The sequence below is a fragment of the Schistocerca serialis genome, chromosome 1, assembly GCF_023864345.2.
Source record: "Schistocerca serialis cubense isolate TAMUIC-IGC-003099 chromosome 1, iqSchSeri2.2, whole genome shotgun sequence".
Taxonomy (NCBI): domain Eukaryota; kingdom Metazoa; phylum Arthropoda; class Insecta; order Orthoptera; family Acrididae; genus Schistocerca; species Schistocerca serialis.
This window is the reverse complement of record NC_064638.1, coordinates 328814132-328838012: the sequence shown is the minus strand read 5'-3', so window position 1 is coordinate 328838012 and position 23881 is coordinate 328814132. Positions and strand designations below refer to the sequence as shown.

Here is a 23881-nt window from a genome sequence, read left to right as displayed (position 1 = left end):
ACACCGCGATGGACGCACATTGGAAGCGTGTATTCGTGATCGCCATACTGGCGTATTACCCGGCGTGATGGTATGGGGTGCCATTGGTTACACGTCTCGGTCACCTCTTGTTCGCATTGACGACACTTTGAAAAGTGGACGTTACATTTCAGATGTGTTACGACCCGTGTCTCTACCCTTCATTCGATCCCTGCGAAACGCTACATTTCAGCAGGATAATGCACGACCGCATGTTACTGGTCCTGTACGGGCCTTTCTGGATACAGAAAATGTTCGACTGCTGCTCTAGTCAGCACATTCTCCAGATCTCTCACCAATTCAAAACGTCTGGTCAATGGTGGCAGAGCAACTGGTTCGTCCCAATACGCCAGTCACTACTCTTGATGAACTGTGGTATCGTGTTGAAGCTGCATGGGCAGCTGTACCTGTACACGCCATCCAAGCTCCGTTTGACTAAATGGCCAGGCGTATCAAGGTCGTTATTAAGGCCAGAGGTGGTTGTTCTGGGTACTGATTTCTCCGGACCTATGCACCCAAATTGCGTGAAAATGTAATCACATGTCAGTTGTAGTATAATATATTTGTCCAATGAATACCTGTTTATCATCTGCATTTCTTCTAGGTGTAGCAATTTTAGTGGCCAGTAGTGTACATCGTGCATGACAGAACGGCGCCGGGGCAACTGTGGTGCATCACAGGCCGCACATGACAGGGGTAAACGGCAGTTGCGGAGATGTGTACAAGCGAACATACGTGCAACTGTTGAGCAAATAACCGCCCGATGAATCAAGGGACTACCAACAGTGTCTCCTCACTGACTGCTCAGCAAACCCTGCTGCGTATGGGCCTCAGGCACCCATGCTGACTGCTCTTTGTTCACGACGAAGACTGGAATTTGCACGCCAGTACCGCAACTGGAAATCCATTGAATGGCGACAGGTGGCCTTTCCAGACGAATTATGTTTCATGATCCATCGGACAAATGGCCATTGACGTGTACGGTATGAAACGTCTGAAGGCAAACACCTTGCAACCAGGAAGGAGTTTTCTGAGGAATGTTTCCGTAGCATTCCCTACTTGATCTCGTCATTTTGGAAGGCACAATGGATCAACAAAAGTGTGAATCTATGCTTGGGGACCACGTCCACTCTCATGCAGTTCGTTTTTTTTTTCTGCACGATGGCATCAAGCAGGACGACAATTTAACATGTCACAGAGTTTGTGTGGTTCGAAGTGCACGAGGATGAGTTTAGCGTATTCCCTGGCCACTAAACTCTACGGATTTAAACCCAATCGAGAATCTGTGGGACAACCTCAATCGGTCTGTCCGCGTCATGGATCCTCAACTAAGAAACACAGTGTAGCTGGCCAGAGTACTGGAGTCGGCATGGTTTCACATCCCTGTCGGTACCTTCCAGAAACTCAATGACATTCTTGTTGCACGTTTCGTGCTGTAAAAGGTGGTTATTCAGGCTTTTGACAGGTGGTCACATTAATTTGACTGGACAGTATAGCTGCATGTGTGTTCTGAAAATTAGAGCAGAGAGGAGGAAGATACTTGTTATTCAACCGGTAACATTTATTACAGATTTTACCTCGATCCAATATTCTTTACCGCAATTTCCCAGGAATCTACTAATGAAGCGAAACCTGCCAGTTTCTGGAACCGTTCAACTTCATATCTCTACATATCACTGATACTGGTGTTAGAAAGATAGTACTCACTCCACTCTCGCCTTGTCAAAAGAGACGCCATACAGTAATGTATTATTTGTTTCGTGATGTGCTCAACATTTTTATTTTCCCGAATTAAGGGCTACTTATAATTTTCCCATGATACAAACATTTTGAAAATATCGGATCTGGCATTATAACTATTTATTCGACAGGTCTCCCCGTAGAAAACTAGGAAAGGATACAGAAAGGAATCTGCTTATTTACCGTAATTGATCGGATAAATCAATGACAACCTAAATCTGAATATTCAGACACGGATTTCAACCACTGTCCTCCAGAGTCCAAATTAGCCCGATCACTTCCCTAGGGCAGCCCCGAAATTGCTTCTGTCCGTGGATGGCTCTCTGTCCCAGATAATGTTTCGTGTTTTGCCTGTCAAAGTCGCTATCTTTTAACAGACTTGGATAGATATCCCACATAAACTTAACGGTATCGAGAAAGTTTCTACACAAGAAAAACACTGCTGCTCCAGGAATACCTGTCTCTCTTTAACTCGTATTACGCAGAATGTAAAAGGCAGTTTGTTTTTGCCGTACGCATTTCGCTTCTTTTATTTATCATGCATCTTCAGTGGCTATTTACATTGTTGTTAGCCCATGTGTATGGTCCTGGAGATATGTTCATTCGGTCTCTTTATTCCTGATAGTTGATTTCTGGCGTTTTTCACCTACATGTATTACAATTCGAGAGGGGAGGGGGATCGAAAAGTTTGTAGCCTAACAAATAAAGAATGACAGAAATGTCATAATACCAATTTATTTTTCAATATAATACCTGTGTACACTAATACACTTGCGGGCATGCTCAGATAATTTCTGCAAACCCTTCAAATAAAAGTTCTCCGATTTCGAGTCCGACCAAGCGTTCACAGCAGCAATCACTACATCATCATTCTCAAATCGTTGTCCTTTGAGGTCTTTTTTATGTTTGGGAAAAGAAAAAAAGTCTGATGCAGCCAAATCTGGAGAATATAGCGGATGACGTAACAATTCGAACCCGCAGTCACGCAAAGTTTCCAGTGTTGCGACTGTTTTGTGCGCCGGTGCGTTGCCCTGATGCAAAAGAACTCCGCGCTCCTATTTTTCTTTGTCTCTTCTTTTAAAACGGCGCAGGAGGGTGCAATAGTATGACGCACTTACTGGTGTTACGCCATTTTGCAAGTAATCCACCATAATCATTCCTTCTGCATCCTAGAAGACCGACGCCATCCCCTTACAAGCTGATTTTTGCACCCGGGATTTTTTTGGGGTACGGGATGACGGATGTTTCCATTTCTGAAACTGTTGTTTTGTCTCAGGATCAAAGTTATTAAACCACGTTCGTTGGTTGTCACATCCCTCGCAAGAAAGCTGTCTTCATACGCTTAAAACGATTTCTTCACAATACTGCACACGCCCCCATCTCTGATTTGCATTCAAGTCTTTTGGGACCCATCGAGATGAAACTTCCCGCATTCCCAAAATAGCCAAAACAATGTCATGAGAATGCCCATGGGAGATTCCAAATGTGGTTTCAATGTGCTGCAACGTTGTTTCACGATCCTGCAAAATCGTATCGTGATTTGCAATCACAGTTTCATCGTGGCCTTTCGCTCGTTGGCGCATCTTCCACAATCGTTCTTCCACGTTTGAAGTCGGACACCCAGTTGTTCACTGTTGGATAAAATGGAGCACTGTCCTTAAGTGTATTCCACATGTCCTCCGCAATTTCCTCGGGCATCATTCCCTTCAAATGAAGATATTCAGTCACAGCATAGTTCTTGATTATCTCGATATTCGCCATTTGGCTTACACTATGTTATATAAGGCATCCTAGTGGCAAAACTAACGAAGCTGGAGTCGCGAAATTTGATTTGGATACCCACAAAGGGTCACCATAAAAGTAGGTGGTGGTGTTGTTGTGCGAGACATTACGGTAACTATCTCGGGATAGAAAATTTTCGACCGCCTCTCGTACTACACTTACACTTTTCACTGTCTAACATGTTTGTGTTTACAGTTGGTAGTGAACGCACGCTGTAAACACACGCATGTTGAAGAAAAAAAATGGTTCAAATGGCTCTAAGCACTATGGGACTTAACTTCAGAGGTCATCAGTCCCCTAGAACTTAGAACTACTTAAACCTAACTAACCTAAGGACACCACACACATCCATGCCCGAGGCAGGATTCGAACCTGCAACCGTAGCGGTCGCGCGGTTCCAGACTGTAGCGCCTAGAACCGTTCGGCCACTCCGGCCGGCCATGTTGAAGAAACAGTGAAAAGTATTGTAATAAATGTGGATGAAAGAGCACTGGAAATCGCCCGTCTGGGGTATGGGGAGCGAATGAACACATCTCCAGGCCACACGCATGGACTAGCAACATCGGAAATCGCCAATGAAGATGCTTCGTAAATAAAAGAAGCGAAAGGCATATGGCAAAAAAACTGAACTGCCTTTCATTTAGTTGCAAAGACAGATCATACCTCCATGAATTTTGAAGCAACTAAGAAACGACAGAAATTTGCATCAAACGTCATGGGGAACAACTTTTTTTAGACACAAAATGTTCCCTGAATTTCCCCCCCCCCCCCCCCCCCCCCCGCCCGATGCTAGGCGTATTTTTATTGAATATTGAATTCGACGGCGATGGGACGAATGGATTTCACCAAACTGGCGAGGTCTATTAAGCAAATATGCTTCATCTGCATACTACCGACCCCAGAAAACTGATGAAGTTATATTCAACAAGAAAAATGTAGGAATGAGTGTCCCTAATCAGCGGAGGACAGTTTAGAAACAAATCAGATCAGGAACTTTACATTTCCAGAATGAGATTTTCACTCTGCAGCGGAGTGTGCGCTGATATGAAATTTCCTGGCAAATTAAAACTGTGTGCCGGACCAAGACTCGAACTCGGGACCTTTGCCTTTTGCGGGCAAGTGCTCTACCAACTGGGCTACCCAAGCACGACTCACACCCCGTCCTCACAGCTTCACTTCTTCCAGCACCTCGTCTCCTACCTTCCAAACTCTCATTCTGGAAACATCCCCCAAGCTGTGGCTAAGCCATGTCTCCGCTATATTGTTTCTTTCAGGAGTGGTAGTTCAGCAATGTTCGCAGGAGAGCTGTAAAGTTTGGAAGGTAGGAGGAGAGGTACTGGCAGAAGTAAAGCTGTGAGGACGGCGCGTGAGTCGTGCTTGGGTAGCTCAGTTGGTAGAGCACTTGCCCGCAAAAGGCAAAGGTCCCGAGTTCGAGTCTCGGTCCGGCACACAGTTTTAATCTGCCAGGAAGTTTCAACTTTACATTTGCTTGGCTTATCCTCTTTCATGCGGCTCAATTGCTGGGCAATAGGCAACACACATTGGATATGTACGCCACAGATTGTCTTCACCCTGCCGACTCTCAGGGGCATAACCAATAATAAAAGACACCTAACGTCGCCGGGAAGCATCACCAAGTATTTTATCTCTAACGAAAGTTGTCTCCCATGACGTGATTCATCATCGGAAGAAGTTTGATAAAAATACTTTGAAACATCTTCGGAAAATGCTGAGGAAGCAAAGACTGTTGCACTTTCTGTTCAAAAGAGAATGCGCAAATAATGATAGTAAAGTCAGTAGAGATTGGTACATCAGTAAAAAGATCGATGCGCGAAGCATACAGTAAATACCACCGTCATATCTCACCAAAAGTTCGTGCTGTTCCGGTCCTACATAAAATTGCTAAGCGGGTCAAAGGCTTCTATCTTCACTCGTTAACTAGTCAGGTGTGACAACAAATGATAGCAAACGGAATGATGAAGTTTTAAATTTCACATTTAAATCATTCACACAGGAAGATAATATAAACATACCGTCATTTAACCGTTGCACAGACTCCCGTATGGGCGACTTAGGAGTCCCTGGCATAATGAAGCAACTGAAAGCGTTGAAAACAAGTAAGACGCCAAGTGGTTTAGAATCCCAGTTAGGTTTTACAAAGCATAGTCTATGGCATTAGCCCCCTAGCTTGCATTTATTGCGAATTTCTCGTCCAGCACAAAGTCCTAAGCAGCTGGAAAGCACAGATCCGATGCAGAATTCTTGACATATTTTTAGTTCAAATATAATAAATTTCCATTAGACAGAAAAGCTTAAGTTCACAAATAAGCATGTATTTAGAAAGCATCACTCATGAGGAGCTCAGCTTGCCCTTCAAGGATGACGGGCAACAGGCTGGTTCCATAATCCTTGATTTCTGGAGGTTATCAGCACCCTTGGGAACTCACATGGGAATCCCTGGAGGGAAGGTGACATTCCTTTCAAGGAACACTATTTACAAAATTTAGGGAATGGGCATTCAAAACTGATTGCAGAACGGTTCCACTGCCGCCAACATATGTTTCGCGTAAGTACCACAAGGATAAGACAGGAGAAATTAGGGCTCCTATGGAGGTGTAAAGACAGTCATTTCTCTCTAGCACTATTTGCGAGTGGCTCAGCAAAGAAAATGACTAGTAGTGGTACAAGCTACCTTCTGCCCTGTACATATCACACAGTGGCTTCAAGAGTATGTACACAAATGTAAACTGCTAATATGTTATCATACTGATGAATAGCCACATATGTAGTTCATAAAATGATCATTTTAACCACCTGGTGAAGACATCAACTAAAGGTCCTTTCTGGCTCCAGATTAGCAGTCCTTTATTAGCTACATTTAGTTTGGAACAGATTGTTACAGCAGATGACAAATTACAGAATAAAAATGCATATTAATAGGAATTCCGTTGTCTTGGAGTAGGTTGAATGACAAGCCATCACAGAAATGAGAGATGCTGTATCAGTTATACAGCTACCTTTGGTGGATTTGCATTAAGTGCAGTGAAACAGCTCTCTTTAGGTAAATCAGTTTTCTGGTAACTTATAACAAAATAAATGTACAGAATGGCCTTGAAGCATTTACATTAGTGAAACACTATCATAATTCATAATTTTGTTTTGTGATCTATGACTTTACAATTGGAGTATTTCTTCACCTTGTTGTAGATTTAATTGCATCGTGTCACATTTCATTCGTATCCATGGGTGCAATTCACACGCTTAAGGCAATGAGCCAAATTGCATGACATGTAACACCACTGATACCCAGGAAACATCTGTGGAGTCAGATCAGTGATCAGTATTGCTACAGTAAATAAAATAGAAACAACATGAATATTGTTGGTGTAGTCTCTGGAAAGGCTGGTTCGATACAACATTCTGAGCAAGCCTTCATCTCTGCATAACTACTGCCTTCTGCAGCCTACATCCACTTGAATCTGCTTACTTTAGTCAAGTGTTGGTCTTCCATTACAATACCCCTCCCCCCCCCCCCCCCCCCACATCCTTGCTTCCCCTATCAAACTGACTATTCTTTACTGCCTCAGAATGTGGTGTCATAGTCAAGTAGTCAAGCTGTCATAAATTTCTTATCTCCCTCATTCGCTCCAGCACTTCCCTATTAGTTTAACAATCTACCTATCTATCTTCGGCATTCTTTTGTACCACCACGTTTAGAAGCTTCTGTTTTCTTCTGAATAGTTTATCTTCCACATTTCACTTCTGTTACTGGTATCAAGCATCTTCAGAAAAGATTTCATAACACTTAAATTGGTAGTCAATGTTAACATATTTATCTTTTTCAGAAACGCTTTTCTTGTTTCTGCCTGTCTGCATCTTATACCCTCTATATTTTAGGCACCATCAGGTATTTAGCTGCCCAAATACCACAACTCATCAATATCTTTTAGTTCTTCCATTTCCTACTCTAACTCTCTCACAATCACCGTATTTAAGTTGACTATATTCCATTACTTTTGTTTCAATTTTATTGATGTTCATCTTATAACCTATTTTCAAGACACTATTCATTCCATCCAACTGCTCTTCTGAGTCATTTGGCATCTGTGGCAGAACTATATGATTGGCAAACCAAACAATTTTCATTTTTTCACTCTTAACTTTAAATCTCTTTCCAAATTTCTCCTTGACTTGCTCAATATACAGACAGAACAACATCTGGGAGAGCCTACAACGCTGTCTCTCTCTCTTCTCATCAGCCACCTTGTGAAGGTTTGCCTTCTTTGTTTGTTGTCCTCGGGTTCTACATACTGCGTTGTGATACTGGCTGAAAAATGGGGTGTGGAAGTACAACTCTATCTACCTTAAATAATGTAGCCAACAGGTGCACTATTGCATTTCACTGTAGTTTACTTTCACTGTTCACCCCCCCCCCCCCCCCCCCCAATAATACACAGTTATACATGGCCAGTGCACTATTGTTTTAACTTTCCATAAACCTCATTAATAGTTTACTGGCAAACCTTCACATAATGCTACAATAGTTTGCAACTGAACATCTAACGAGCAGTAAAAAATCTAACCAAAAAGTTCACAGAACTTGAAGAGCAGCAAGATACATATGAAGCAGACACGGTCATTGTTTTAACACATGACCCAATTGTGTAACACTTACTTCACAGTTATGCTGAAGCATTGTTGTTGTTCTAATCAACACAGGTTCATTGTCTGAAACTCTGCCATGGACTAACTGCCTCGGGACAAAAATTCGGGCCCTTATATATCTTCACAATAATAGGTACTGAAATTACACACTGTTCAAAGTTAAATTTGCAGAAATTACAATTTAAACTTACCTCATTAAATTAACTGAATACATCAAAAAATTGGTTCTTTTTTACATTTCTTCTACTACATGAGTTAAGCCAAATTGTTTGTTTAAATCATGGCATTAACATATATAGTTATGCAAACAATATTTTTGACAAAACTGTTAATTACTTTGGAATTAATTAAGGGCTGGCTTTGCTAACATGTTTTCAGATTAGAGATTAGATTAGATTAGTTTTTCGTTCCATAGATCCGTGCTGAGGAGATCCTCGTGGATGTGGAACACGTCATTTTTTTTTCTTTTTTTTTTTTTTTTTTTTTTTTTTAAGCTGAAATAACAATACTAATAGTATGAATATATACAATACATAATTTGTTTCTATTAAAAAATTCGTCAACGGAGTAGAAGGAGTTGGCCACTAGTAAGTCTTTCAGGCTCCTTTTAAACTGATCTTTATTTGTAACTAAATTTTTTATGTTTACTGACAAATTATTGAAGATGTGTGTTCCTGAGTAGTGGACCCCTTTTTGAACTAAAGTAAGTGCTTTTAAGTCCTTGTGCAGATCATTTTTGTTCCTGGTATTGTATGTATGAACTGAGCTGTTTGTTGGAAAAATAGATATATTATTTAGGATGAATTTCATTAATGAGTAAATATACTGAGAGGCAGTAGTTAGTATACCCAGTTCTTTGAAGAGGTTTCTACAGGACGTCCGTGAATTTACTCCACAAATAATATGTATTACACGCTTTTGGACTCTGAAAACTTTTGTTTGACTTGAAGAGTTACCCCAAAATATTATACCATATGACATTATGGAATGAAAGTAGGCAAAGTATGCAAGCTTTTTCATTGTTATGTTGCCTATGTCTGCTAACACTCAAATTGCAAATACAGATTTGTTAAGGTGTTTCTGCAGTTCTGTGGTGTGCTCTTCCCAACTGAATTTATTATCAAGTTGTAATCCCAGGAATTTAAGACTGTCAACTTCTTCGATCTGCTCTTCTTCGTATTTTATGCATATGCTGGGTGGAAACCTCTTACAGGTTCTGAATTGCATATAGTGAGTCTTTTCGAAGTTTAATGTCAGTGAGTTGGCTTTAAACCATTTATTAATATCCATGAAAATATCATTAGCAGATCTTTCTAGAACTGCGCTTGACATACTTTTTATTGCTATACTTGTGTCATCTGCAAACAAAACGAACTCCGCTTCTGGCAGTGTAACTGATGAGAGATCATTAATGTACACAAGAAAAAGCAATGGCCCTAAGATGGATCCTTGTGGGACACCACACGTAATTTCATCCCATTCTGATGATGACTTAATTCACTAGTCCCTTGCACTGGCACCCTTTGTTTCCTGTTAGTGAGGTATGAGTTGAACCATTTTGCAGCACTGCCTGTGACACCATAGAATTCTAATTTACTTAAAAGGATGTTGTGGTTCACACAATCAAATGCCTTTGACAAATCACAGAAAATACCTGCTGCTTGTAATTTGTTATTTAATGAATTAAGTACATTTTCACTGTAGGTGTAAATAGCCTTCTCAATATCAGAACCCTTCAGAAATCCAAACTGTGTTCTTGATAATATGTTATTTGTGGTCAGATGGTTGAGCAGCTGCCTGTACATTACTTTTTCTAAAATTTTTGAGAATGCTGGCAAAAGTGAAATCGGTCTGTAGTTTGATGGAATCTCTTTATCCCCTTTCTTGAATAGAGGCTTAACATCTGCATATTTTAGCCAGTCAGGAAATGTCCCAGTTATAATTGACTGGTTACACAAGTAACTTAGAATTGTACTAAACTCACAAGAACATGCCTTAATTAACTTTGTTGATATTTCATTGTACCCACTAGAATGCTTTGTTTTTAAAGATTTTATTATGGAAGTTATTTCTTTTGGTGAAGTGAGTGATATATTCATGTACTTGAAGCTATTTGTGAAGGCTAGTTTCAGATATTCAAGGGCATTATTTACTGATCCTGAAAGTCCCATTCTATCAGTAATGGATATAAAGTACTTGTTAAATAGATTTGCCACACTATGCCCATCAGTTACTAATGTGTCATTTACCCTTAGTGCTATTTGCTCCTGTTCCTTTCTGGTTCTACCAGCTGCTCTTTCACTATATCCAATATTGTTTTTATTTTGTTCCCTGACATTGCTATCTTCTTCTCGTAGTGCATTTGTTTAGACTGAATTACTTTTTTTAATGTTTTACAGTATTCCTTGTATTTAGCTAAATCATCAGCATTGGAGCTATTCTTGGTCGTCAGATACATTTTCCTTTTTGTCTTACAGGAAATCTTTATTCCTTGTGTAATCCATGGTTTTATTATAGACTTCTGTTTAATTTGAGTAACTTTTACAGGAAAACAGTTCTCAAACATGGTACTGACATTGTTCATGAATGTGTTATATTTTTCATTCATGTCATGAGCACTATAAACATCTTTCCAGTTCATATCTTTGAGCAATTTTCTAAGACACTCAATTTTTGGTTGATTGACTACTCTCCTGTACTCAGATTTAGCAGTCTTGATAATCTGCTTAGAATTTACATCTAAAACAAGGAGCTGCATGTCTTGATCTGATAGTCCATTTATAACAGGTTTTATGATATGATTTTGTTCCTTTGATTTGTCTATAAAAATGTTATCAATGGCTGTCCTAGAGGATTTAGTGATCCTAGTTGGAAAGTTTACAGAGTGAGTTAGATTGAAAGACAACATTGCTAACTGCAGTGAATGTTTACTGGAAGATTGCATTAGAAAATCTGTATTAAAGTCACCAGCAATCAAAATTTCTTTGTTTCTTCCCGTTAAATAACCCAAAAGAGCTTCTAGATGATCTAAGAATAGATTACAATTTCCTGCAGGTGCTCGGTAAATAGTTATTATTATATAGGATCTGTTATGGAACTCTACTTCTGTTGCACATGCTTCTAGATGCTGCTCCAAACGGAATTTATTAATGTCAATGTTCTTGAATTTATGGCAGTTTTTGATAAATGTGGCAACTCCTCCTCCATCCATATCTACTCTGCAGAAGTAGGAAGCTAGCTTAAATCCTGAAATGTCTAACATATCTATATTAGTGGTCACTTGATGTTCAGAGGGGCAGATTATGTCAATTTGGTTAGATGAATTCAGTTCATTGATACAAATGAGTAGTTTATCAACTTAATTACTAAGTCCCGGAATGTGCTGGTGTAATAAAGATAACTGATACTGCATATTAATGGGATTGTAACTGCTTTGGCAAAGATGAACTGGCAGTTTCTGATTACTTTCTGTTAAACACTGTGTAAATGGAGGCTGTATGATAAAATCTGACTCCTGTTCATCTGTTTTCTCAAACTGAGTGTGTCTGCCAATCTCTCTTAAAACTCGTTTTCTTTCCCCCTTCCCTATCCTAAAAAAAGGCATCCCTCTGACACCTGTGACCACTGGTATTTTACCACTTGTGCCAGTGTCCCCCCTTAAGTTTTCAAATAGAGCCAAATAAATACTTAAAGAATGCTAGTGTTTTGCTTTCCAAACATTTATAATTATTATAGAATTTAAGCTATGAAACAATTACTGATTTCACCCTATAACAGAAGATACTAACTAGGCACAATCGAAATAAATTAGAAAATCAATTACATACATAAAACTAAGTGCAAAATTAGATCTTGTGTTACATTCTTTAAAACAGAGGGCCAACCTTTCTCTTTTATGAAAATGCAAATTTTACTCACATTTGTTAATGGTAATTAGTCAGAAATGAAAAAATGAATTTTAAGGAGGCAGCTGGCAAAACAAGAGGGGAAATAAAAATATCCCAGCTTGCTTTGTCACAACCTTCCTCTCACGTCCCAAGGTTCTTACAGCTGCAGTTCGTTTTTTGTACAAGTTTCAGATAACTTTTCAATCCTCATTCTTTCAAAATATCCAAGAGCATCTTCTAGTCAACATTGCCAATGATAATTGGCTTGTAGTGATCTAGCTGTTTTCAGAAAGAATCAGAGATCCAATCAATGGACTGGACAACATACACTACTAAAAGCCAAGAAAACAGATTAAAACCAGTACTTCAAAATAAATAAATGAAAGAAAACAGACACTTCAAGGTTTCATGGCAATAAAGGCGACTTCTTAGCTTTCTCTAACCTTGTCAAGTCTCTCTCTCTTCCATCAACCACCACCTGCAGATACTGATACCTCCAACTATTTTATACCAAACCTCTGGAACGTGTTTGTTCCTGGCAGAACTTTCCATTAAGTTGTTAACGATACTGAGAGAACAGATGAAGTTGATGGACAGTATCTAACGCAGCACTGAGCCTAGTAGGTGCCGACCACAACATTCTGGATGTACTGTGTACCTCTATTTTTTTTTTCACATTAGGGGAAACCAACAAATCTGCTCCAGACGTGCAGACAGCACCAAAACACTAGTGCAAGTGGCTTGCGGAAACTACAAAGGGCATTGGTTCCTGGATTGCTTTCAGCCAGGAACATGCCCTCTTGGTACCACCATTAAATGGGACAGAATAGGAAGAAAATAAAATACCTGCACCCAATTAATATTTGAATCTGATAGCTGTTTCTTCAAACCCTTGTTAAAACACCCTCAGAAATTGTAACACGCCCCCCCCCCATTTTTTTGGACTCAGCTGAAGTCATTCCTAATCATGATAAAGAAAATTTGGTGCCAAAAGTTTTATGTTGAATGCTAGAGCAATTGGTGTTTACAGAAGCCACATGTACCACTCCAAAACTACTGGTTGTAAGGGGATGCTTGGCTTATATATCTAAATGACACATAACATAGATTCAAATGGAATTATCTTATTGATTAAATGATACTAAAAGAAAGGTAAAAAATATATTTCCCAGTAATTCATAGGAAACTACAATTAAGTGCAAAGAAGGTCACTATTATTTTATTTTCTGCTTTGCTAATTTTATTTACTCAAAAAACCAGTTTTTCATTTAAACGTAACCCTTTTGAAAGGGTAAAAAAGTTGAAGAATTGGACGTGAAAACAATAATAAACCTATTCTCAATATTTGATCCAAAACAAAGGTTGCATTCACATTGAGCAAAATGGTTGCTATGTGTACGCTAACCTCATACTGAATATGCAGACTGGTGTCATTAAACTACATTAACGTTACTGCATGAGTTTAAGGAAGGAAAAATTAAGGACAAGCGTATATTATTGCAGGGCCAAAAGCAATCAAGGAACTAACACAACGTTGCTTTCAAAATCTAACTCAACACTGAATGAGAAACATAGAGAGAGAAACTTTCCTTTCGTCCAGTCTTCTAAGATTTTGAGGTGTCACTTGAAGTCACACACATGGTCACAGCCATAGTCACTGCACTCTTGGCAATGTGCTGCTCTTTGTATTTAAATGGTAACATTTATTGCTGGATCCAAAATATTTCTCTGCTCTGCTACACTATCAAATCAGTTTCAGTATGGATTGCCAGCTTCGCTTTGACTTGCAAGACACTGTTAAACTTCTCACAATGCCAAAGTCAATAATCAGGAGCCCAATAGCTATATAAGTTCACTGCTAACAGTCCAATACACTAATTCCAACTGGTCACTAGCAATTTCTGCCAATAAATACAACACCACAACAGGCATGCTCTTCAAACTCCTTAGGTAAAAAGGCACACAAAAACAACACACTCAAATTTCTATAGAAACTAATACAATTTATTCACTTCTACTAAACCTCACGCAGCCTGACTCATCCACTAAAACACTACAGTCCAGCACTGTTACTCAGTTGATACTGGAGCTCTGGTTATTTTTCATATGTTACTGTTCCTCATAAGACATTCCATTAAAGAAAATATTGTACTAGATGAATTTGGGATTGCTCCATCAAATGACAACGAGCTTAACCTGCAACATGGGATGAATAGTACTTGTTTGGGCAGACTCCAGACACACATTATATCAGCTAAAACACCAGAGAAATGTCACTGAGTGTTAGGAGACATGTCCCATGTCCAGAGGGAGGGGGGGGGCGGAGGAGGAGGGAGAGAGGGGGGAGGGAGGGAGGGAGGGAGGGAGGGAGGGAGGAAGGGAGGGGGAGAGAGAGAGAGAGAGAGAGAGAGAGAGAGAGAGAGTCCATTATACATCACATCCCTTTCATAGACGGACATAAGTGATATGATCTCATCCCTAAATACTTCTCTTTCCTTCCTTCTGTCCTATATGCTAAATCTTACCCTATGATTTCTATTTCCTCTGACCAGTTAATTTCTCCTCCACATTTGGTTCCTCCTGCAGTGCTACCATTCATTTCCATTAGATGTAATTACATTTGTAGCATAGAAATTGCATAACTAATAAGACTGACATTTCTTAAATTTTATGGATTCATTACTACATCTATTATTGTTGTTATTGTCTTTATCATTATGGACAGCTTATGTATTGGGTGTATTATAGTGTTGACGCCCTAAAGATCTCTGGTCTGATGTAAGGGAAGGTCTAAGGCCCTAATCTTGCCAGCTGAAATAAATTCATAAATAACTAAACAACTAATTGCAGGTACGCGGCGAAATGTTGAAGATGGGGATCAAATGCAACGACAGAGGCGACTAGGCCGCACACCAAGAGTGCCATTCTACCGCTGGCAGGTGACGTTACTTGAGCAGCAATATCAACGTCACAATTATCTCAGTACCACAGCAATCTCCGAGCTAGCTGCTATGCTACAGCTATCATACAACAGGGTAAGCCACACAATTACTTCACTGACAAGAAAATATTAAACATACACTACTGGCTGCTAAAATTGCTACACCACGAAGATTACGTGCTACAGACGTGAAATTTAACGTACGGGAAAAATAAGCTGTGATAGTCAAATGATTAGCTTTTCAGAGCAATCACACAAGGTTGGCGCCGGTGGCGACACCTACAACGTGCTGACATTAGGAAAGTTTCCAACCCATTTCTCATACACAAACAGCAGTTGACCAGCGTTGCCTGGTGAAACGTTGTGATGCCTTGTGAAAGGAGGAGAAATGCATACCATCATGTTTCCGACTTTGATAAAGGTCAGATTGTAGCCTATTGCGATTGCGGTTTATCGTATCGCGACATTGCTGCTCGCGTTGGTCGAGATCCAATGACTGTTAGCAGAATATGGAACTGGTGGGTTCTGGAGGGTAATACGGAATGTCTTGCTCGATCCCAACGGCTCAGTATCACTAGCAGTCGAGATGACAGGCATCGTATCCGCATGGCTCTAATGGATCGTGCAGCCACATCTCGATCCCTGAGTCAACAGATGGGGATGTTTGCAAGACAACAACCATCTGCACGAACAGTTCGACAACGTTTGCAGCAGCATGGACTATCAGCTTAGATACCAAGGCTGCGGTTACCCTTGACGCCGCATCACAGACAGGAGCGCCTGCGATGGTGTACTCAACGACAAACCTGGCTGCACGAATGGCAAAAAGTCATTTTTTCATACGAATCCAGGTTCTGTTTACAGCATCATGATGGTCGCATCCGTGTTTGGCGGCATCGCGGTGGACACACATTGGGAACGTGTATTCGTCATCGCTATACTAGCGTATCACCCAGCGTGATGGTATGAGGTGCCATTGGTTACATGTCTTGGTCACCTCTTTTTCGCATTGACGGCACCTTGAACAGTGGACATTACATTTCAGATGTGTTACGACCCGTGGCTCTACTCTTCATTCGATCCCTGCGAAACCCTACATTTCAGCTGGATAATGCACGACCACACGTGGCAGGTCCTGTATGGGCCTTTCTGGATACAGAAAATGTTCGACTACTGCCCTGGCCAGCACATTCTCCAGATCTCTCACCAATTGAAAACGTCTGGTCAATGGAGGCCGAACAACTGGCTCGTCAAAATACACCAGTCACTACTCTTGATGAACTGTGGTATCGTGTTGAAGTGGCATGGGCAGCTGTACCTGTACACGCCATCCAAGCTCTGTTTGACTCAATGTCCAGTCTGTTTGACTCAATGTCCAGGCGTATCGAGGCCATTATTACGGCCAGAGGTGGTTGTTCTGGGTACTGATTTCTCAGGATCTACACACCCAAATTGCGTGAAAATGTAATCACATGTCAATTCTAGTACAATATATTTGTCCAATGAATTTATCGTCTGCATTTCTTCTTGATGTAGCAATTTTAATGGCCAGTAGAGTAAATGGAGGGATGTTGAAGTTCCTTTTGCCGATGTTCCTTAAGCTGCCACTAAATACATAAATGATATATTTTCACAAAAAACAACTCAGATTTTAGTATCATATAATTTACAATACGTGGCGCATAACCTAATTCTTAAGAGAAATTTCAGTAACTGCAGAATCACAAGCACTTGGTAACAATATTTATGTTGATTGTATAGGTCAAAATTTGGTTCCAAAATCGGCGGGCGAAAGAACGACGTAAAGAAGAGATGAAAAGGATACAGCAAGAAGGAAATGATTATAACAGAAATGCAAACCTTGAACTGGATTCTACAGCACAATCAGCATCACCATCACCATCACCACCAGCAGTATTACCACCATCACCACAATATAGATCTTCACAGATTGTGTCAGTGCTGCCTCCAGCTTCCCATCAAGAAAGAACATTGAATTCTGAAGTTTCTGCTTTTTCTAATTATCAGCTGTATCACACTACTGTTGAAGGTATGAGCACAGTGCACCATCAACCACCGGCGACTAAACAGTGTCTCACAGATTCTGAATATAAGCATATTGCTAGTGCTGTGTGAATGGCTTTATGTTCTAAAAGAAGTTATTTATTGGAGCAGCAGTCATACTGCATGTGTGATATTTAGGACATTGTATAAAGTGTTGTGATTATTCTCTCACAATTGTTTAATGTCAGCTAACTAAAGTTTGATAACAGAAAAATAGTCAAAGACTTTATTTTTATGCAATATATAATGCTGGAAGTTTTCAGCAAGATACTTCAGATATAAATGACCATCTTGTGAGAAGTGAAGGCTATTAATGTACAATCATTATGAATAAAGGTGATACTCAGCTAAAATTTAAGTGTTGGTGTGTGAAGCTTCTTTCCCAACATTGTTTATTTGTGATGTTTCCTTTTTGTGTCTGCAAGTTCTACACCATGCTTTAAGTTTTACAAAAGTGTGAGAGTCTGAAGCTTGAAGTTGAACTGCACCTCTATTTATGACTGTGTCTTATTGAGAGTAAGTACTGAAAGGAATAATATAATTCTGTGAAAGTGGTAATTTACTCCAATTACATAATGAGATGAATTTCACGTTTGAACCCTTTTGTGGGTATATTTTTTGTTGCAAACTCAGCACAGATATTTTTTTTTTGCTATCTTATCAGAATTGTTGTCAACTGACTATATTTATTTCTTGATAATTTTATTTTCGTCATTTAGGACCAAAAAATATGGTGGTACATATATCACCATGGCACCTTTGTCAGGCATTAAAACTATGATGGTAAATGGATTTCCCACTCGCCTTTATTGAGCTGTTATGTGTTGCCGTTACATGTAAAAAAAAAAAAAAAAAAAAAAAAAAATAATGCACAGTATTTCCTGTTTCTATTTGATTTTTCTTTCACTTTATAAAAAATATTTGTTACCAATATTAAAGTTTATTTAACAGAATGTGAAAACAATCCTTCAAACTTTATCTCACAATAAAAGCATGAGCTGATACAGGTCACAATAATGTATTTTGCAGAAGTGAAGCAATGTGTTCCGACAACAGTAGTGATCCTGCGATAAACAGAAACTGATTGTTGTAGTAGTTTTTAAACACCTGGCGCAGTGTACAACCACAAGATGTCACATAAAGACTGAGGTGATAAGAAGTATTTCCAAAAGCTTTGTGATTCCATTAAGCTGGTGGTAAGTATGTTTCCCAAGGACCACAAATAACAGATGAATTTTGCGATAAGTATACTTTCCACGCCCCTTCCAGAAACTACTTTTGTGGTAACCATACTTCCCAATAAGCATTAAACCACCATTGTTTGGTGGGATATATACTTTCCACAGCCCTGAAGGTCATATTTCACAACAGCAGACTGCCACTTGATGCCAGGCATTTACAAAAGTGGTAACACATATTCCCTTAAATGCTGTAAAGAAATATATTTTGTGGGATGCATATCCCAGGGTTAACATAAGCTACATTCACAGACCTGTAACAAAGCAGCCACATACTGTAATGGCTAAAAACACTGATTAATCTTTGTATTTTGTTGTCAACATCAATAAAAAAATTAAACTGAATATCACACCAGATTAACTGGAGGTCACCCCACTAATTGTCCACATAAAATACAATGTTGACAATTTTATTCCTAATGAGGAGCAAAGTGATGGTCTTTGCTCACACTGGGTGCTATATTAAGCACTCCACAATCAGGCTGTGTTTGTAAATTCCTGGAGACAAACTGTGTGTCAGACGAGGACTCTAATCTAGGACTTCAGCCTTTTGGAAGCAAGGGCTCTACCATCTGGGCTATCTAGGCACGACTTACGGGCTGCCTCAACAGTTTTGCTTTCCCAGTATCAGTAAAGCTGTGAGGATCGTTTGAGAGTCATATCTGGATAGCTCAGTTGGTATGCATTTCTTGGAAAAATGCAAGGATTCCAGCATATAGTTTTAATCTCCTAGGACGTTTCCAATCATTGTGCACTCTGCTGCAGAGTGAAAACTCAGTCTGGCTTATTATTGGGCTTACTTTACCTATATACCACAAAAGTAACATTGAAAATGAGTACTAACTGAAGCCAGTCTAGTTGTTAGGAGATGAATTGGAATGAATCTAAAGATAAAAAAGTAGTAATAGTTCAGTTCATTAGGAAGATATTTTTTTAAATGCAGTTTTTTTTGCATGTAGGCTTTCCTGGTCTAGCCTGGTCATTACAATATTTCAAATGTTGGAAAACAACTGCTTTCTCTCTCTAGCTTTCAATATCATCTTCAGTTAACTGATAAATGTGGGAAGAGGGTGGGAGACAGTAAAGAGCACACTTACCTGTCTCCTTACAAGGTACCCAAGCACGCAAGGGGTGTGGGAGGCTGTCTCTCAGTTTATGAACAGGAGGTTATACACACTGTTTCGACATTTTGCCAGATGACAACTGTTTCCTCATTGAAAAATTTGTATCTGTATGAACTTTGGTCAAAAGGAAATACCAATGATATAGAAAGACAGAAAACACTGTCAGATCCCATTCTGGATAAAGGAGGCTTTTGTCAGATAACTGTCAAGAAAAATTGAGCTGGCACATGTGCAGTGAAATATGTCATAAATTACAACACCTTATCAGCAAGCACTCCAATAAGTCTCCTCAGTATAGTAGTTGCAAAATTAAATTATTCATATCTGGTGTAGGCATATTACCAGTTTAATTTTTCTGTGAACTCTGCGAAAACTGAACGATAAGGAACCTTAATTTATGACAAAATGGAAAGTACAATTACAATGATTTGCAGAGTATTTATTTAATGGTAGTTATCAATGAGTGTCTAACTTCCTTGCCTCCAACATCCTGTGTCTCTTTACATTATACTGCGCCCAACAATCAGTATTCAGTCACATAAAAACATTTGAATTCGATCTTTTAGCACCTGCCTCTCCCATCCTCAAGATCCTCTACCGATACTTTTAAAACAAATTATTTATCTCAGAATTCAGTTGCTTTGCTTTATACCAGTTGAATGACTGGAAGCTTAAATATCACTAACACAAGAGTATAAAATATTTATGATGAACTCTCACCTATTTCAGTCACAATCCCAGAGTTTCACTGCACGGTGTGAACTGGCCCAGAGAGAAAACATGGTTTCTATATTTTTGTATCTGTTTATTATAAATTAATTTTTTGTACATAAAAAAATAATGTTTAAATAAGCAACTAGAGTGTCTAACAATAATTACACAAATCATGATGTACAAAAAACATTAATAATCAACAGTGAGAAGTTGATATAACTGGGGTCCTTTCTTCAATAGAAAACCTTGAACATTTAATGAAGACAGGAAACCAGTAAAATCTGAGACATCAGCAACACACAGTTTTGCAATTTCTTTTAGTTCTTGAACTGAAAACACCGATCGACTTTGCACTTCTGCCTGCCTCTGAAGTGCCATTATGAACTTCTTTGCCTGTAATATTAATTGTTTGTTGAAAACAACAAATGATACTCAATCTTAAACTGCTGCAGTTGACAATCTTGAAAAATACATGATGAACATACCTTGCTGTTATTCAATACAGACATACATATGATGAACATTTGAGCTAAACATACCTTACTCTTACTGCTCATTCCAGATCCATTTTGGGAGCGCTGAAAATGTAAAGTTCCAAAGCTGTCACTCATGGTATCAACCAGACTGTACCTCATGATTTCAACAACTTCCAAGGCATCTATTTCAGATACCTCACTACGAAGCTCTAGCTTTGCTCTCGCCTGGGATGATAATAAAATAATAATAATAATAATAATAAACATCAGTTGCTATATTTTACAAACTATTTTTTTTGGTCATTTTATAAAATGAACAACTGACTCACAGAGATCCTACAGTTAGCATTACAAAGTATATAAAGTGCAGCATCTTAACATTGTGTCAAATGTCAGTCAAAGTAAATAAAAATAAAAAAAAACCTTACAATGGCTAATTACAAATAATCTTAACATTGGATTACATAGCATCGATAATTGCACTCAGATTCTGAGTAAAAATTCCTCAAAATATAGGAAAAATAAAAATGTTGGAACATCTTTTCAGCTCAAAAATTACAAATTAATTAAAACTTCCCGACATAGTACAGCTGTTTGTCCTCAATCACAGCTCGGATGCAGACAACTCATAACCTACCTTTACAGTTTCAATTCTGCCAGTACATTCTCTCCTTTTCAGTAATTGTGAGATAAATGTAAATGCACATATATTAAAGTGCATAAAATAATTACAGAATCTTAAAGATCATTTTGAAAAGAAGAGAATTTACCATGTTCATTTATACCCATCACATTACTGTTGCATACTTTCCTTACATTCATGACACGAAGTCACATAATGATTTATTTTGGGGTAACTCCTCAATCGAAGCTTCCAGAGTTCAAAAGGGTGTAACACGAATTATTTGTAGTATGGATCCAAAGATGTCCTCCACAAGCATGTTCAAATAACTGAGTATAGTAACTGTGCTTTTCCTTTACTTATTCAGCATTGAAACTATCATAAATATCTTCCTTTTTCTACTACAGGTTAGTTCACAAAATCAATATTAGGAATAAAACTCCATACAATCAATATTAGGAATAAAACACCATACCTAAATACTCAATGCTGATTACTATGGTCTAAAAGGTGTCCTTTACTCAAGAACACATTTTCAACAATTCACCACCGACCATATGCCAGCCAGTTCATTATACTCTGACGCATGCTATTGTTCAGATGTAAGTATGACAAAATTTGAGACCCCTTCAACTTTTAAATGATGGCAAATTATTTGATGCTATGGCCTTTAGTCTGAAGACTAGTTTGATGCAATTCTCCACACTAGTCTATCCTATGCAATCCTCTTCATCTAACTTCAACTCGCTTACTGTATTCGAGCCTTATTTCTCTATAAAAATCCCCCCCCCCCCCTTCACACACACATACACATAGACATGTGCCCACTTCCCTCCGTTGTAAAACTGCCTTGGGATAGGTCCTATCAACCAATCCCTACTTTTGGTAATGTTGTGCCATACATTTATTCTCTCCCCATTTCAGTTATCCTATCTGCCGATCTAATCTTCAACAGTCTTCTGAAGAATCATATTTCAAAACCATTTCCTTCTTGTCTTAACTATTTAACACACCCACTTCATTTTCATACAAGGCACACTCCAAATACTTCCAAGAAAAGCAAAACTATGAGCAACATGTGCTATTCTGCTGCACAAATAGCTAACTTCAATTACTTTTAGTATCTTTATATCCTAATCTAAATCTTGATGCATTGCCTGATATAATTACAACTACTTTCTTTAACCATGCTTTAGTTTAGTCGATGTTCACTTTATAAAGCCTTTTCAAGAGATTTCTGATTCTCCTTCCAGTCCTGTGTTATTTCTTGTAGAAGTTTTTCTTCTTTTTTTTCTATTTTGCTCACTGAAATTCAATTCCCTTTCCAAATTTGCTGCTAAGAATCAGATCTGAATGTGAAGCACTTTCACAGTGAACTGCCATTATTAAATGAAATGTGAGTTGGTGATTTTGAACTAGAGCTGCAATCGTAGTCCAATGAGTGGAGGGGTTCAGTTAGTGTTAACACAGTTGAGAAATTTTCTGTCGTACATTGTACAATCCAGATATGAATCATCTGATTGACTTACATTTATAACAACATCCGTATGTGCAGTGCTCTCCTTCTCACCAACAGCTTTTTGCTGCTGTCGCCTAGGCCATTTAAGAGATGAACAAGATGGTATCCCATGAGCAATAACAAAGGCCCCCAGAGGTTGGAATTTTGTCACTTAGTAGCAGGGCAATCATTTTCTCAATCTTGGTGATTCTGTGCTCTCTGAAATCTAGGATACTTTTTTCTTATCTTGGTTGCCCCTTTTGGACATGCTCATTGCTATGCCATAAGTTTGATGTCTCTCACTTATCCAGGCAGTCTGTTGATACATATTACCCCACATTATTGCTGTCTCATGTATGTTTACTGCAGTGTTCCTTTTGTCTCTAATTTTACATTTCAATTCTAAAGTATGTCCAACTGAAATTGTCATCAAAGCTGCATGATACTGTTGTCGGTAACAAGAGCCCTTCCTTGGTCTTAGTCTGATTCATCATTAACTTTCAGTTGATAAAAAGTGAAATAAGCTGGAAATTACATTACCACATGAGATCCCCACTCAATTTCCTTGAAAATTACTGGTGAATGGTATATACAATGACTGGAAAGATTTTTGGTTTTCATACAGTAATAGTCAGAAAATATAGTAAATAAGAGCTCTTTTAAAGGAAAGTGGAAGAATAAAATCATTTACATACAAATTTATGTTATGGTACACTTAAGAACAAATATGCATTCTTATGCTTACCTCACACAAGCGTATCATAGACTCCAGCTGCCTAGTGGTTATTGGCGTACAATCCATTGCCTGATACTGACGACGAAGTTCTAGGTAAAATTTCTGTATAATGTCAGCTGCTTCTGGAGTTAATCGAGGATTTGTATATTTTCGAGCATATGCAATATATTTTCTCAACAGTGGCTGTGGAATTGGATCAAATTCTTCTCCTGGTGAATATTTCAGTCTTTCACTACAAAAATAAATTACCGAGTTTAGAGGCTTATTTTATTTTATGTACATTACTTTTATATCTATCCTTGTATTATTGTTTATCTCGTGAAAGCTTTATAATTTCAGTTCTCATTATAAATATACAAACAAAGTTTAAATGGTC

At 38.7% G+C, this 23881-nt stretch overlaps 2 protein-coding genes and 1 non-coding gene across 3 annotated transcripts in view; 2 read left to right on the top strand and 1 right to left on the bottom strand.

Moving 5' to 3' along the window:
* LOC126470986 (paired box protein Pax-6-like) overlaps positions 1–17228 on the top strand; it is a 37816-nt gene extending 20588 nt beyond the window's left edge. Inside the window, exons 2-3 of the mRNA XM_050099071.1 lie at positions 14943–15127; positions 16795–17228. Of these exons, the coding sequence (XP_049955028.1) occupies positions 14943–15127; positions 16795–17169 (560 nt within the window). The 3' untranslated portion in view covers positions 17170–17228. The remainder of the gene's footprint in view (positions 1–14942; positions 15128–16794) is intronic.
* Positions 4915–4989, top strand: Trnal-caa (transfer RNA leucine (anticodon CAA)). Its single transcript has one exon. It is a non-coding gene; the product is annotated as a tRNA-Leu (tRNA).
* Positions 17229–20293: 3065 nt separating the features above from the next.
* The window catches only part of LOC126469898 (DNA helicase MCM8-like), a 181330-nt gene continuing 177742 nt past the window's right edge, over positions 20294–23881 (bottom strand). The window contains exons 12-14 of the mRNA XM_050097246.1: positions 23515–23737; positions 20713–20874; positions 20294–20566 (exon numbers count right to left, since the gene is read on the bottom strand). Of these exons, the coding sequence (XP_049953203.1) occupies positions 20363–20566; positions 20713–20874; positions 23515–23737 (589 nt within the window). The 3' untranslated portion in view covers positions 20294–20362. The remainder of the gene's footprint in view (positions 20567–20712; positions 20875–23514; positions 23738–23881) is intronic.